General features: G+C 40.7%; 1 protein-coding gene across 2 annotated transcripts in view; it reads left to right on the forward strand.

Moving 5' to 3' along the window:
- Positions 1 to 7: 7 nt before the first annotated feature.
- The window catches only part of LOC126293617 (FAST kinase domain-containing protein 4), a 74,990-nt gene continuing 60,172 nt past the window's right edge, over positions 8 to 14,825 (forward strand). Inside the window, exons 1-2 of one of the 2 annotated variants that reach the window (XM_049986898.1) lie at positions 8 to 591; positions 10,022 to 10,204. In XM_049986898.1, coding sequence (XP_049842855.1) covers positions 430 to 591; positions 10,022 to 10,204 — 345 coding nt within the window. In that variant the 5' untranslated portion in view covers positions 8 to 429. The remainder of the gene's footprint in view (positions 592 to 10,021; positions 10,205 to 14,825) is intronic. The other variant, XM_049986897.1, reaches the window with a different exon arrangement.

The raw sequence follows: 14,825 nt of genomic DNA on the forward strand, positions 1-14,825 counted from the left end.
ACGATGCGCAGATATCAGAGATATTATTGTGAAATCATGTGTCGAAAGGTGGGCGAATGGAAGATCTTCAGGTGCAAGATCATTTATGTTATTTAATTTTGTGTTAGTAAATGTTCATTACTTTAGCACATAAACACGGTGGAAAATAACACGTCATGTCATCTACTTACGACGTTTGGACATATAATTAAATAAATCTCGTTCGTGTCGAACGGACGCAGTCGTTTTGATCCCATGAGAGTTAAATTATAAAAGGCTAGGATTCTGATTGAATCCTGAAAAATAGTGAAGAAAATAATGTCATGGCACGCTAAATGTTGTGTGTAGAAGAAAATACTACGGGCTCTTCCTGCGTTTAGCAGCTGTGTATTTTGCGTTTAAGGTTATGTGGGATTTGAACTTTGAAGACGGAACATCTAGTTAAGTGATATGATTTTTCGCAGCATTATGCTGCGTTCAGTTTCTATGTCTAGTTGGCGCGGATTGCTAAGAGCAACTGCCCTGCCTTTGACGAGGCTTTCTAGTTCCTCGGCAACGGTAGCAACGGGCCCCGTTGCAGTCCCTTGCGAAGCCGAAGACACTTCAGATAAGGTACGTTCCGTAAGACCGTAAAACATTTATTAGCTATCAATCTCTCTTGTGTAATATTAATATAATAATATCAGTCCATGTTCACCAGTAGCTGTGCTGTATGTAGCAACCAGAACACCATTAGCTGTGTGTGTTAGTTTTATTTAATTGCAACCGATTTCGGTGATGGAATCCACTATCTTTAGGCCCTTCTGAGAGTTTTATTTAATTGCAACCGATTTCGGTGATGGAATCCACTATCTTTAGGCCCTTCTGAGATACACCTCGTGTTGAAGTTGTTTGCCTCCGTTACAAGATAAAGCTGATGAAGGTAACATTAGCAATCTACTTCAACAAGAGATGCATCCCAGAAGGGGCTTGAATATGGATTGCACCACTGAAACTTGATGCTAATACACTTAGTTGATAGTGTTGTTGTTGCTATGCTGAATGAAACAAGTGTTGTCCCATTTCTTATTGCAAGATGGACGTACATAAACACCAATGCTAGTACACTGTTTTTCTACACATGTACATCATCAGATAACATCCCGTCTGTGAACACCATTCTTAGGTCTCTAGTGCCTTGTGTACCTTTTTGAACACGTTCATGTAAAAATCCTACAGACGTTTAGCTGTAATTCCTTTTAAACCAACATATTCCTCTTCTGTGCCTATTTCCCATGTCTATTGGGATCAATTCTCCTAGTCTTGTTACATTATTCTGAATTCAGCATACATAAATGTTTTTACAGTTGTGTAATTTATTTCTGCAGTTAATGTTTTATGTTTGCAACTATTGCATTCAGGATAGTCTAATAACAGGTATATTTAGGGGATTCTGTGTAGTCTAGACATCTTATCAATATACCTAGTTTCGTACATTGTCCCAAGAATATTTTATGATGTACTGTACACCAGAGATTCTGAATGTAGGGTGTAGGTCTGTTTCTCTTTAGTGATTGGGCCTACTCATCAACTGCTCCCTGCCTGTTCATGCCATTTATATGCACAAATAATTTACATTTTTAACTAGGTTATTTTCAAAACAAAACGAAAATCTGAGATTTGCAATTAATAATATCTGCCAAGTTAAAATGTTCATATTTTTCCATCCAAACTCTGAAATTTCCTTTGTGTCTGTATTTACTCTATTCAGGATAACATGTTATGGGCTGCCTGCCAAAAACATTCTCAACCCAAACAAATTCTTTAGCTAGCTCATTTCATTAATAGTCTTTTGTAGATGTCAGTGCCATTCATTACTCAACTGAGAAACTTGCAGAATACAAACAACATTGTGCATTTAGTGAAGTGGCTGTGATAATCCTCTGTTAGGACATTATGTGTGAAGTTCATGAGAGAAGTGTCACGGAACAAGAGGTATTATCACATTACACGTAATGTTCCAATCACAGGTCTAATGAACCACATGAGTCATTGGTATATTGTTTCATATGTGACATCAAATGTTATTTAGTGGTTTACACTGTTTGCATTTGTATGTTTCAGTTGTGGATATCATACACACGTGTTGTTCACAATATGTCATTTATTCCTTGTGGTTTAGATCATGTTATTATCCAAACTCCGTATATACAGGTCTAGTGGAGACAACGAGTGTATTGATATTTGTGATACTTCAAGAGGAACGTTCGATAAATGTTAATGGCTGCTGTGATGTCACATTTTGCTATGTATTTTCACAGTTTGGTTGCTAATTGGTGAAGCCAACGTATGATAAAGCAAAAAATCCTGTTTTTGGTGGCAGACTGATCTGTAGCTTAGCCCATTTGAAAAATCACACTTATTAATGTTATAGTTACAGTGTTCTTTATGAGGTTCATTGCGTGTTTCCTATGTTATTGCTCACAGCTGATGAGTAGCATCAAACATTTCTCTTTATCTTTCTATCTGCTTGGACCATTGACCATTTGCATTTTTGTTTTAAATGGAGGTTGTGGTGAAAGATGTGTTGCGTATCCCAAAGTCTGGATTAGGTTTCGAAGGTGGTTTTTTACTTGTGAGTTGGCAAAGGCAACTAATGTGATAGGAGAATCGGAAATACGGAAGCGTCCGATCCCGCCCATCTGCTTTGACCCATGATGTCACAAATATGGCAGTAATGACCATAAGCCACGATTCCAATATGGCGCATATAAAGTCATTATGTACACATTATGAGGATGAAAATACATGGAAAAACAAGCACACACACGTTCCACGAAAAGCCTAATAACACTAATGGGACAAGTGCGGGAAATAGGGGGTTTTTGGGTGGGGACAAACTAAATATAAACAAATTTAGACACCCATCCCCATACAAAACCATGCTTTAAAAAAAAAAAACGACATCACAAAGCTCCCTAAATACCACTAAAAACAATATCATTTGGAATCGGACACTTCCCTTGATCTATATAGCTCTACAGAAGCTCCTGATCCCAAAAATTGGGACCGAACACTTCCTTCGACCTATATAGCTCAACAGCAGCTCCCGATCCCATCTCCCAATACAAATACCGCCACAAATTGGGATCGAACACTTCCCATGACCTATATAGCTCTACAGCAGCTCCTGATCCCATAAACTGGGATCGAACACTTCCCTTGACCTACATGGCACTACAGCAGCTCCTCATAAATTGGGATCTAATACCCCTTCAACTATAAAGCTCAACAGCAGCTCCCGATCCCATTTCCCAATACAAATACATTGGGATCGAGCACTTCCCTTGACCTATATAACTCAACAGCAGCTCCCAATCCCATCTCCCAATTCAAATACCAACATGCACCGGCACACATTGGGATCGAACACTTCCCTTGAGCTATATAGCTCAACAGCAGCTCCCAATCCCATCTCCCAATACCCATCCACCACCACACATTGGGATCAAACACTTCCCTTGACCTATATAGCTCAACAGCAGCTCCTGATCCCACAAGTTGGGATTGAACACTTCCCTTGACCTATGTAACTCAAAAACATCTCCCAATACCAATACCAACCTTCACAGCCACACATTTCAATGAAACACTTCCCTACACCCCAGCACACAACACATACACCGAAAACAAAACAAGAAAAACTTACCACATAAAAGTTCCAGCGCCACAAACTAGGTTGGCCACCACAATCACACACAGTCGCAAGCACGCGCGCGCGCGCACACACACACACACACACACACACACACACACACACACACACACACACACACACACACACACACAAACCAACGAAAAAATACTCAACCAAAAGAAAGACCCAGTCACACCTCAACACCCCCTCCCCCCACCCGCCCTCCCAACCAACGCAACCTCCCCCCTCACCCCAAAATAAAAAACCCACAAACAAAACCCAAATGCAACATGAAGAAATCCCAATCACACACTACAACTCAACAAAAACTTCAACAAAATAGATCCTCCATAACTAAAACACATACCAACGCACTCCACCATGTTTCTGGGCCTCTGAATAAATGTGACGTGTTTTGCCATAAGAACTTCACCATAGTTTATTAGCAGTAGCGTCAGTGGCCTGAAATGTATACACATTTTCACTTACTGTATACCTCCGAATCTTGGAGAACTCCGAATGTAAGATGGTCCCCCATTGTTCAGTAAAGAATTACAGAGAAACATGTATACACATACCAGGTTTATTCTGAATACTTACAAATGGTTACCTTATTGCAGGGAACTCAAGGAGACAATAAGAGTATTGGTATACAGAAAATAAAATCCATTAGTCGGATACAGATGCCACTTAGCCCCTCTCAGTGTAATGGTCCACAGAATCTGCAGTGTCACTATTGTGGTTGTCTTGCATTTCTTTCCATGCTAGATTATCTTCACACCCATGCATTTGTTACACAGCACTTCTCAGCACTTCTTAAAGACATTCACATTTGATGTACTAGATATTTGTGTGTCCAAGCAGTCTGGATCCATTACACGACTTCCTGGTAGGATTCGGACTTGACTATCATCAAGTAACCAGTTGCTATACAGCTGTGTCAGCTGGTCTTTAAATTGCTTATTCACCACGATGTCTAACACTTATAGTTGTGAAGTCATACCTCCTGGAATGATGACCAGATCTGTGTTTAATTTCAAGATTTCTGTCTACACTGCTTGTGTCAGATGCCCCATGAAAGCATCAAGGATCAACAACCCACAATTCTTTATAATAGCACCTGGTCTCCTGTACAGAGGTTGTATGGAGCTAATCTATATCAAACTTATCAGTCATCCATCCTTTTCTGTTGCAACAAAATATACCAAGTGGTAGCTCTTTCTTTTGTCATAGTTTTACGATTGAGGATGACATAAGGTTGCATTTTATTCTGTCAGCAAGCACACATATCATCATGGTGATTCGTGATTTCTCATTGCCTGTAGTGTCAACCAATACACTTTTGTCGCTTTTCTTGTCAACTGTTGTACAGGATGCAATCACAAAGCAAACAGGTGCCTCGTCAACATTTTCAGTTCATGCTGAGAGGTAAGCACATTCCTTTCTCTGTCTTATAATGTGTCACTAATACATGACAAACTTCTCACACATAGCAATAAGTCCAGTGTGTTGCATCATCCTTATACACCACCCAAATCTAGCTTTAAACTGGACACCACAGTCCTTTCATATGACATCGTACGAAACGGCTGTTCCTTCTTTATGTTTCTCGCACTCAAATGCCACTAGTTCAGTTTCAGTTTTTTCAAAATATCCACACTGTGGGCCACTGAAAGCTTTCCTAGTCAACTTCGCATTTTTTAAATGTACTTTGTCCTTTTGCCATCTTGAAATATTAATCATAGTAGCACCTGCATCCTGTTGAAAATTTCAATGTTGGATCGCATTGCTCCATGATATGATCCATTACATGCTTTACTATGCAGTTTAGAAGCGGGATCTCGAAAGTGAAACAACAACCAATTAAAAAAAATTGCCACAATAAGCACATTCTTCTATCATACAACAATGCTCAATGCGCATGTGTACATTCGAGGTTAAAGCGGTAGGTGTGGCAAGAAGCAGAGGTACAGCTTAAGTTTGAGGTTCCATACAGTAAAGAAAAGAAAAGTTCTGTATCATATGCCACAAATGTGAGACAACCCTCTTCTTCTGGGCATTAAATTTTGGGCAAAAACTTTGTCTTGGATCAGAGATATACAGTACATGCAGCTCTTAATTTACATATCCTGTTGTTTTTGCTTGGTTTGTTGCAGTCCTGTACACTACTCTACCCTGTGTGAACCTTTTATATCTGAGTAACTATTGCAACTTCCAGCCATTTGAAGGTACTTACTCTATTTGTCCCCAACATTCCCTATGATTATGATACTGTTTCTCTCTTTATGGCTCAGGGTGTGTCCTATCAACTGATTCTTTCCATTAGTCAAGTTATGCCACAGATTTCTTTTCTCCTCAATGCTATTCAGTACCTCCTCATTGGTTACATGATCTGTCCATCTAATACCAAGCATTTATCTGTAACACCACATTTCAAAAGCTTCTATTCTCTTCATGTCTGAATGGATGTGCCATGTTTCACTTCGGTACCGGGCGACAATCCATACAAGTACCTTCATAAAAGACTTCCTAACACTTAAATTTGTATTAGTCATTAACAAATTCTTCTTTTTCAGAAATTATCTCCATGATACAGTCAGTATGCATTTTATGTCTTTTCTACTTTGGACCTCATCAATTATTTTACTGCCCAAAAAGCGTAACTCATTTCCTAATCTAATTCCCTCAGCATCGCCTGATTCTGTTTGACTACATTCCATTCCCTTGTTTTACTTTTGTTAATATTCATCTTATATCCTCCACTCCAGACACTGTTCATTTCATTCACGTGCTCTTCCAAGTCGTCCTCTGTCTCTGACTGAATTACAGTGTTGTCAACAAACCTCAGCATTCTTATTTCTAGTCCCTGAACTTTAATTCCCTTTCCAAATGTCTCCTTGATTTTTTTTACTCCTTGCTTAGTGTGCAGACTGAATAACATTGAATATAGGCTAGAACATAATCTCATTTCCTTCTCACTGCTTTTGTTTTATGTCCATCAGCTCTTTATAGCTGCAGTCTAGTTTCTGCACAAGTCGTAAATAACCTTTCACTCCTTTTATTTATCCCTGTTACCTTTAGAATTTAAAAAAAAGATAGTCTGTTCAATAACTGTCAAAAAGCTTTCTCTAAATCTGTAAATGCTATGGACTTTCTTTAACCTGCCTTGCAAAATAACTTAGAGGGTCAGTGTTTCTTCATTCTGCCAGAACTTTCCTTACTATCTTCTCACAGTATCATATATTCCAATTCATCTTCATCTACTGTCCACCTCGATAGCTGAGTGGTCATTGCTACAGAATGCCATGCTAAGGGCAGCGTTGGAGATTTTCTCCACTCAGGGACTGGATATTGTGTTGTCTTCATCATCATCATCATCATCATCTCATCTCATCACGTGCTCTATCATCTACACTGTGAGAACAACTGACACTAAATTGTTTCTAGAGGGCCACTTGAATTCGCATGCATAATGACCTGAGTGCCCAACTTCAGTGTTAATTAGCTCCAAAATGGTCAGTCATATGGAATCTTTTTCTTAACAATTATCTCTCAGTGCAACTTACACTGCAACATACTTAGAAACTTACCAGACTGTTTTTGGCCACCCTGTATATTGCTGTCACCTTTCAGCATCCCCTTCATTGCTTGCCACCTGAACTCTTGATATTCATACAGTTCCTTTTTTGTTTTCCCTCCCTCTCTCCCCACTCACTCGCTCACTCAGCCCTTTTTGCTGGTCCATTTTAGGCATTCTGTAAATCTCATTTTTTAGATGAACATGAATGTGTCAGAGTGAGAACTTTTTATGGCAATGGAAAAACTGAGAGATTGTTGGATCATGTAGCTTTTCACTAGATTTGTCACCCTTTGACTTCTGCAACTACAAATATACTTCACAGTTGACTGTATGGTATGTGACAAAGGGTACTTTGTACCACTATTTGTCATTTTCTGTCCTGTTCCAGTCATGTATTGAGGGGGGAGAAATGACTTTCTGTTTGGTTCTGTATATGCTCTTTCTTCTTTTATCTTATGGCTATGATCCCAATGCAAGATATACAAAGGCCACAGCAAAATTGTCTCAGTCCTTCTTCGAATACCAGTCCATTAAATTGGGTAACAGTGTTTCACAAGAACAATGTCACCTTCATTTCAGTGATTGACATTTAAGATCTCTGAGCATCTATGTTAGACTTTCATGTAGGCTACACTGAACTGTGATCTTACCAGTTCTTCTTGAGATTAGTTTGTTGTCTCCTATCGTACCAAACATTGGAGCAGTACTCTAGAATTTGTCATACTAAAGTCTGGACTGCTCTTTCCATTTGCAGAACTCTGCCCACAAACCAAAATCCATTTTTCACCTTCCCTAATGCTGATCTTGTATGTTCATCCCATTTACTATTGCTATTCAGTATTACTTGTAAGTATATTTCAATGACGTGACATGCTCCTCCAAATGGTTACTGCTAAACTACTAAGAAGAAAAATGAAGTACAGTGTCAAAAGGACGGTTTACCCCCCACCCCCCTGAGTTTCCCATGTTGGCCAGAATCTTTCTCCATGGTCTCATTTTATATAGACACTTGAAATTTGCTCTGGCTTTAGTGGATCTAAAACTGAAATGAATCCTCAGAGTCTTTGTGGTAGCACGACAAAATAAAATACTCTCAGCTATAAAGCTGCAACAATTGAGTGTTTTGGGGCCTATGATTGTGACAGCTGATGAAAGAGAGAACTATAAAATGAGTGTTACGGGTTGGGTGAAGAGAGGATTAATAGAGAAATGCTTGTCTTTGTTCCAAGATTCTTTCTCAGGTAAATAGATTTGTAGAGAAGAGGGAAATATTTATTTATTTTCTGTGTCTGGTTAAGTAAGTTGTCTTCAGAAAATTGTGGGCCAAACAGCTTTGCTATTAATTTTAAATGCCTAAAATAGTCCCTTAGGCTGTGGCTAAGCTATTTCTGTGCAATTTTCTCCCTTCTTTCCTTATTCCCTTTCTCCAGTCCAAGAATGGTAGTCCATCAAAATTTTCAGGAGAGCTTCAGCTCTTCTCAATATTTTGAAAGCAGAAGAGAGGTACTGGCGGAAGTAAAGCTTTAAGTGTGGGTCGTAAGTCATATGTCATAATAGATAGCTCAGTTGATAAGAGAATCCTCTGTCAAAGTCAAGATTCTGGGTTTGAGTCCCAGTTTGGAACATTGTTTTGATTTATCAGAAAGTATCATCTGTAAGCTTGTAGAATTCTCAGGTTTCTGCCCGGGCCTTGTCGTAAGTTCTTCGTGATATTTCGTCAAACAAACTTGTTGCCATCTTCGGGTGGTTCCTGAGGGCTGCATCTCGGCTGTGTCAGCTTCCCATATTCAGTGGCAGTTACCCTCCATCACTCTGCTCCTGTAAGTATCCATGCAGATGCCATGGTTGTTAGGGTAGTGACACCTGCATGCAAACTGTGGTCTTCAGTGTCCACGTTATTACCATTGGATGCTAAACTTAGTGTGTGAGAATGCGTTGCTTTTTCTGGACTCGGTGCACGGTTCCGTACCTGACTTAGTTGTTGACCAATGTCTCTGTTAATTAGACCATCTTGGACTCTAATTTCAATGTTCGTGTTAATCATGCAATCCTGGAAGGAGGAAGATTGCCGAACTATCTTGGTTTGTCATAATCTTACAGTATGGCCGTGGTCGGCCACGGCAGGTTTGGTGGTCTGGCAAAATTCAATGTGATATCTATGTTCACGGCACCTTTCTTTTTCTGAGTGTACATTTTGTTCAGACCTAGCCAAGTTGGCAGTCCTCTTCATTCTGTGAGTGTGTGTTAAAAGAGTCTATTGAAGTTAGGGTCCAAGATGATGTAAGTAACAAAGATTGTGGCCTACAACTAAGTCAGTTGTGCAGTGCTGCACTGAGTCCAGAAAAAGCAAAGCGTTCCTGTGCCCTGAGGTTTGGACCTGGCAGTGATAGCATGGACACAGAAGACCACAGTTTGTTGCTGGGTGAGTTTATTGATGCAGCAAGACATTGGCTCCGACATAGACAGGTAGAATGGTACAGGCTCTCCCAGTAAGATGGTGTAACACTATCACATTGAATGGAGATTGTGTTAAAAATAGGGGTATGTAGTCAAAAGAATGGAGAGTAATATGATGTATTGAACTCTTGATTAAAATCAGCCTGCTTTCGGAAAAATATTGTTGCATTACTTATTGAGCACCCCTTCTATTTACGGTTAAAGTATGTGTTCCGTGGACAGTTCTCATTTATGTAATTCAGATAAACCGATATTGTGGGTGTAGGGATTACAGTACAGTTTAGACGAGACGGATTGGCACCAACACAACTACTGCTTTTGTTTTGCAGACGGCAGAGGAGGCGTCGCAAACAGTCGGTTCGGCAACCGCACCGGGTGGCTCGCAGCCTGCCCTCGGGACTGCCAGGAGGAAGGCTCTGGTTGCAGCCGCCATGGAGCTGAGCTCACCGGGGGCACCGCTGGCAGAGGAGGGTCCTGGTGGCACAGCACCGAAGGAGAAGAAAACAGCTGAGGTGGGTCCTGTGACTCTTCCTCACTGTGTTTCCTCTGCGATATCTGAATACTGCCCAGTTAATGAAAACCTGTTAGCAAAACTTGCACAAATGAAAATTCAGTCGAGAAAAGTAATAAATGAGACTAAATTGCTGGTTGAAAGGTGAAATGTGTAGTACTGACAACACATTCGTATAAAAATAAAAGGGACGCACTGCCAATAGTTCCATCACCACAGAAGGCTATGGCTTTCTCTAGTCAAATCCTGAGATGAGATCCTCTCTCCTTAATTCAAAGGGATAGCAAAAGTTTTGAGATTAGCATGAGGCTGCACGCTTGGGAAAAAGTATCAGAGTGCTGATAGACGGCATACTGCGTACAATGGAAGCTGTGCAGCTGGTGCTGTTCTGAGCACATTTCTTACCACATCTGCAATTCCAGTGCACACGACAAGATAGAACAATGAGCCAACGTGAAACTTTTGTGTGAAACTGCGGAAATCTGCCACGAGGGTGTTCAACACGATGTAGAGAGCGTGCGGTGATGCTACAATGAGTTGTGTGACATATTTTGACTGACAAGTGCATTTCAAGACTGAAGGAATATCACTGGAAGACACCCTGAAATGTCGAAACTGTGCAGCAACTTGTGCACAAGCATCATTGGAGAACAATTCATAGCATTTCTGCCATTGTCAGTGTTTTCTACAGAACAGTGTAGAAATTGCCATGTGTGACTGCAGCTTGTGTGTTGCTGCTGCGTTTGTCCCTAGGCTGCCAATCTGGGAGTAACAGGAACACCATCTCGAAATCCGCCGAGAACTCTGTCAGAGCGCTGTGGGTGACCCATCCTCCGTGTCAGGACCATTATGGGTGCCAAAGTTGGCTCTGAGCAAAATAACAGTCTTCTCAGTGGAAGAGTTCGTCATCTCCATGACCAAAAACAGTGAGGCAGGTCCACAGCCCTCCTGAGTGCATGACTGTTGTCATTTTTGACATTTGCGGCATTCTGGGTCACGAATTTGTCCCCAAGTGCCAGACAGTCAGTAATGAGTTCTCCTGCCAGGTTTTAAGGCACCTGAGGGAGAGGGCATTCAGTGAAAGCAAAGATGTCTGTAGTGCGGGAAAGACTGGCTGCTCCGTGTTGACAGTGCCTGCTGTCACCACTCTCGTCAGGTGTGAGTTTGTCACCAATAACAAGATTATTGCCCTTTTGCATCCAACATAAGTGCCAGATATGGCTCCCGTGCACTTTGCCATCTTTCTGAATCTGAACGTTCACCTCAAAAAGTTGCCATTTTGCCACAGGTGCAGAAATCCAACCTGAAGGTGCTCAATATACGTCAAAAACGAAACTTCTAGGACACATTTCAGCAGTGGCAGAAATGATGAGAGCACTGTGCAGTTGTGTTTGAGGTGACTATTTTGAAGGTGATCTTGTGTAAATGTAGATATACAAATAATGTACCACCTCGTATCTCCTCCCCACTCCATCCATTGAGCCTCCCTAACCTCGACATCTTTATGACGTTCTCAAATCATTCTCTCTGCCTGCAGAGTTGCTATCAGTGCAGTTGTCCCCACTGTATAATCTGCCCTGTGCCTCTACCATTATCATCCACCACAATCCTACAGCATCACAAACTGAGCAATTTAACTAAACTATGCACCTTATTAATGAACTAACTTGTGTCAGCCTCACAGTGTTTTAAGATACGACTCCCACTCTATTACCATATCTCCCCCTCTTTTTCTTTGTCTTGTCCTAATGCTTAATTGCACTATTCACCTCTCTTCTCCCTACCCTGTCTTCACTTTTCACTCCATCTTCAACATCTCTGAACTGAACATGGTGCACTGCCTACTTACCAATGTACCATCTTTCACTTACTCTCTTTATCCCACTTCATCTTTGTTTACCCTATTCATCGCAACGTGTGGGTCTCTCTCAGCCTGGTTCTGAGTGACCTGGCTTTCCTTTTTAACCTTCTCTGACCTACCCCCCTCTCCTCCCTGACAAAGGAATATACCGAGTGAGATGGCGCAGTGAGTAGCACAATGGACTATTATTTGGGAGGATGGTGGTTCAAACCCACGTCTGGCCATCCTGATTTAACTTTCCACGATTTCACCTAAATCATTTCACGTAACTGCTGGGACGTTTCCTTTGAAACAATGTGGCCGACTTCCTTCCCCATCCTTCCCTAATCCAATGGGACCGATAACATTGCTGTTTGGTCCCGTTCCCCCAAATCAACCAACCAACGGCTCTATTAGTTCCAAAAGCTACTTAGTATGTCGCTTTTACTTTCCTGTGTCTGTTGACAATACTACACATTTCGGTTAACAGTTTGGTCTCATAATTTATTAATAAACTGTTAAAGAGTTGCCCAGAAAGTGAAGCACCCCTTTTTTTTCTTGGCCAACAACAGTGTTATAAATGTGAAGTATTGGGCATGAGTTTTTTTAAGTTTTCCAAATGCGCTTGCAAAATTTCTGTTTCCTCCAGGAGATAGTGTAGTTGCAGCAGTGATTAAAAGTTATGTTTGTAAGTAATGTATGTTACAAGCAGTGCATCATCACTGAATCCCTCACTGCAGAGAAAGAAGCTGTGGAGAATATTCACAGAAGTTAGTATGTTGTCTATGGAACATTTGTAGTTGACAGGAATACATTTGGTCGCTGGGCACAGAGGGTGAGGCCATCAGAAGGTAATTCGGTGGAGCTCCGCGATTTGTTGCAAACAGGGAGATCGTCCACAGTTGTTAGATGTGACACATTGCAGCGTGATGATTATCTAATTTCTGGGGATCGACACATTACAGCATGGCAGTGGGTGCTGTTTCTGTCACTCGGCAAACAAAATATGTGATGACTTCCTGTAAAAGGGCTTAAGTCCTTTGGCTATACTATTGAGGGGGGGGGGGGGGGAGACGGTTTGCCACCTAGTTCGCTTGTGTTAGTTCAGTTCTAACTACTGTAACTGCTCCTGCTGTTATTCTTGGACATATTTGTTACAACAATTTTCATTTGAGAAGCAAAGTTAGACATTTTTCGAGGTATTTATAGTGCACATATGTAGTCCATTTAACAATTAACTAGTAAAAAAATTCCAGAAATAGTATTTCTTATTAATATATATACTGGCAGAAGTAAAGCTGTGAGTACCGCGCGTGAGTCGTGCTTCGGTAGCTCAGATGGTAGAGCACTTGCCCGCGAAAGGCAAAGGTCCCGAGTTCGAGTCTCGGTTGGGCACACAGTTTTAATCTGCCAGGAAGTTTCATATCAGTGCACACTCCGCTGCAGAGTGAAAATCTCATTCTGGAAGTATTTCTTATTGTTTTGATATTGTTATTCTCAACTAAAATCATACTCTTTAATTTGAAACACCTTTTTTTTTAACTCAATAGTGGTATAATATATTTTCCTGGATGAGTGTTATATTCATATTTAACAGTTTGTTTCTAACATTTTTGCAGATATCTTACAGTACTCTAGGAGTAATATTTTATACTTTTAGAACATCCAAACACATAATAAATAAAACATAAACTGTGGTTTTTAAGCGTTGCACAAAGTCAGTGATTTACCAATGCTCTTTCAATCTTCTTCACTATCATCACACGCTCCAGCCGTGTTGTTCCAGATAACACACACTTTATAAAAAATCTCTTTGTCTCCTCTATGGGGAATGTATGACGGTGCTTGCTGAATGTCCGCTACCTTCTCGGTTTTGAGGAGGACACTTCCTTCTGGGTATGCTATGATGCTGGGTAAAGCTATACCATTCGTGTTTGTAGGCTGTGCAAGCTTAAATGTATGACCTATAGGGCTGTGTATGTAAGGTGAAGTCATTACACATTCTTTCAGATCTGAAGATTACTTAAATTCCATATAGTCATAAGACTTCAATGTAACTTGCTTAGATGGGTCACAGACTGTTTCCCATTTTCCATTGATAGTATTGCTTACTAATGCAGTTTGGACGTCAGGTACTAACATTCAGTATGTCACACAAATCGATCATTTTCATAGTTGTGACACTTTTTTAACTCTGAAAAATTATTGATGTGTGTGGGATAGAGGTATACACTCTGTCCTCTTTGCTACATTTCTTCACTGTTTCAAATACCCTATTTTAGGGTAAAAAGGAACGTCCACAAGTAGGAAATTTGTGAATAATAGTATTGAAACACTCTTTATCTGTGAGTGATAGAAACATACATATAACTGTACGATTCTTGTTTTGTCCCATGCATCCGTTAAGAGTATACAAATCCACGCAGAGTTCAGTGCTAAGGGGCCTTATGTCCTGATGATACTACATGAAGAAATTGAAGCCTTGGTGTTTGTTCAAGGATCGGTTGGAGTAAAGTTCTTTTGACACTAATTTATGTATTTTTGACCGTGCAAGGTGGTACAATGGTTAGCACTCTGGACTCACATTGTGGAAGATGACAGTTCAAACCTGCTTCGGGCCAGCTTGATTTAGGTTTTCCGTGATATCCCTAAATCACTTCACCCAAATGCTGTGATGGTTCCTTTGAAAGGGCATGGCCAACTTCCTTCCCTAATCCTGATGACCGATGATCTCGCTCTTTGGTCTCCTCCCCCCCAACCGACCAACCACTGACTGACGGAC

Source organism: Schistocerca gregaria, chromosome 10 (genome assembly GCF_023897955.1).
Source record: "Schistocerca gregaria isolate iqSchGreg1 chromosome 10, iqSchGreg1.2, whole genome shotgun sequence".
NCBI lineage: Eukaryota > Metazoa > Arthropoda > Insecta > Orthoptera > Acrididae > Schistocerca > Schistocerca gregaria.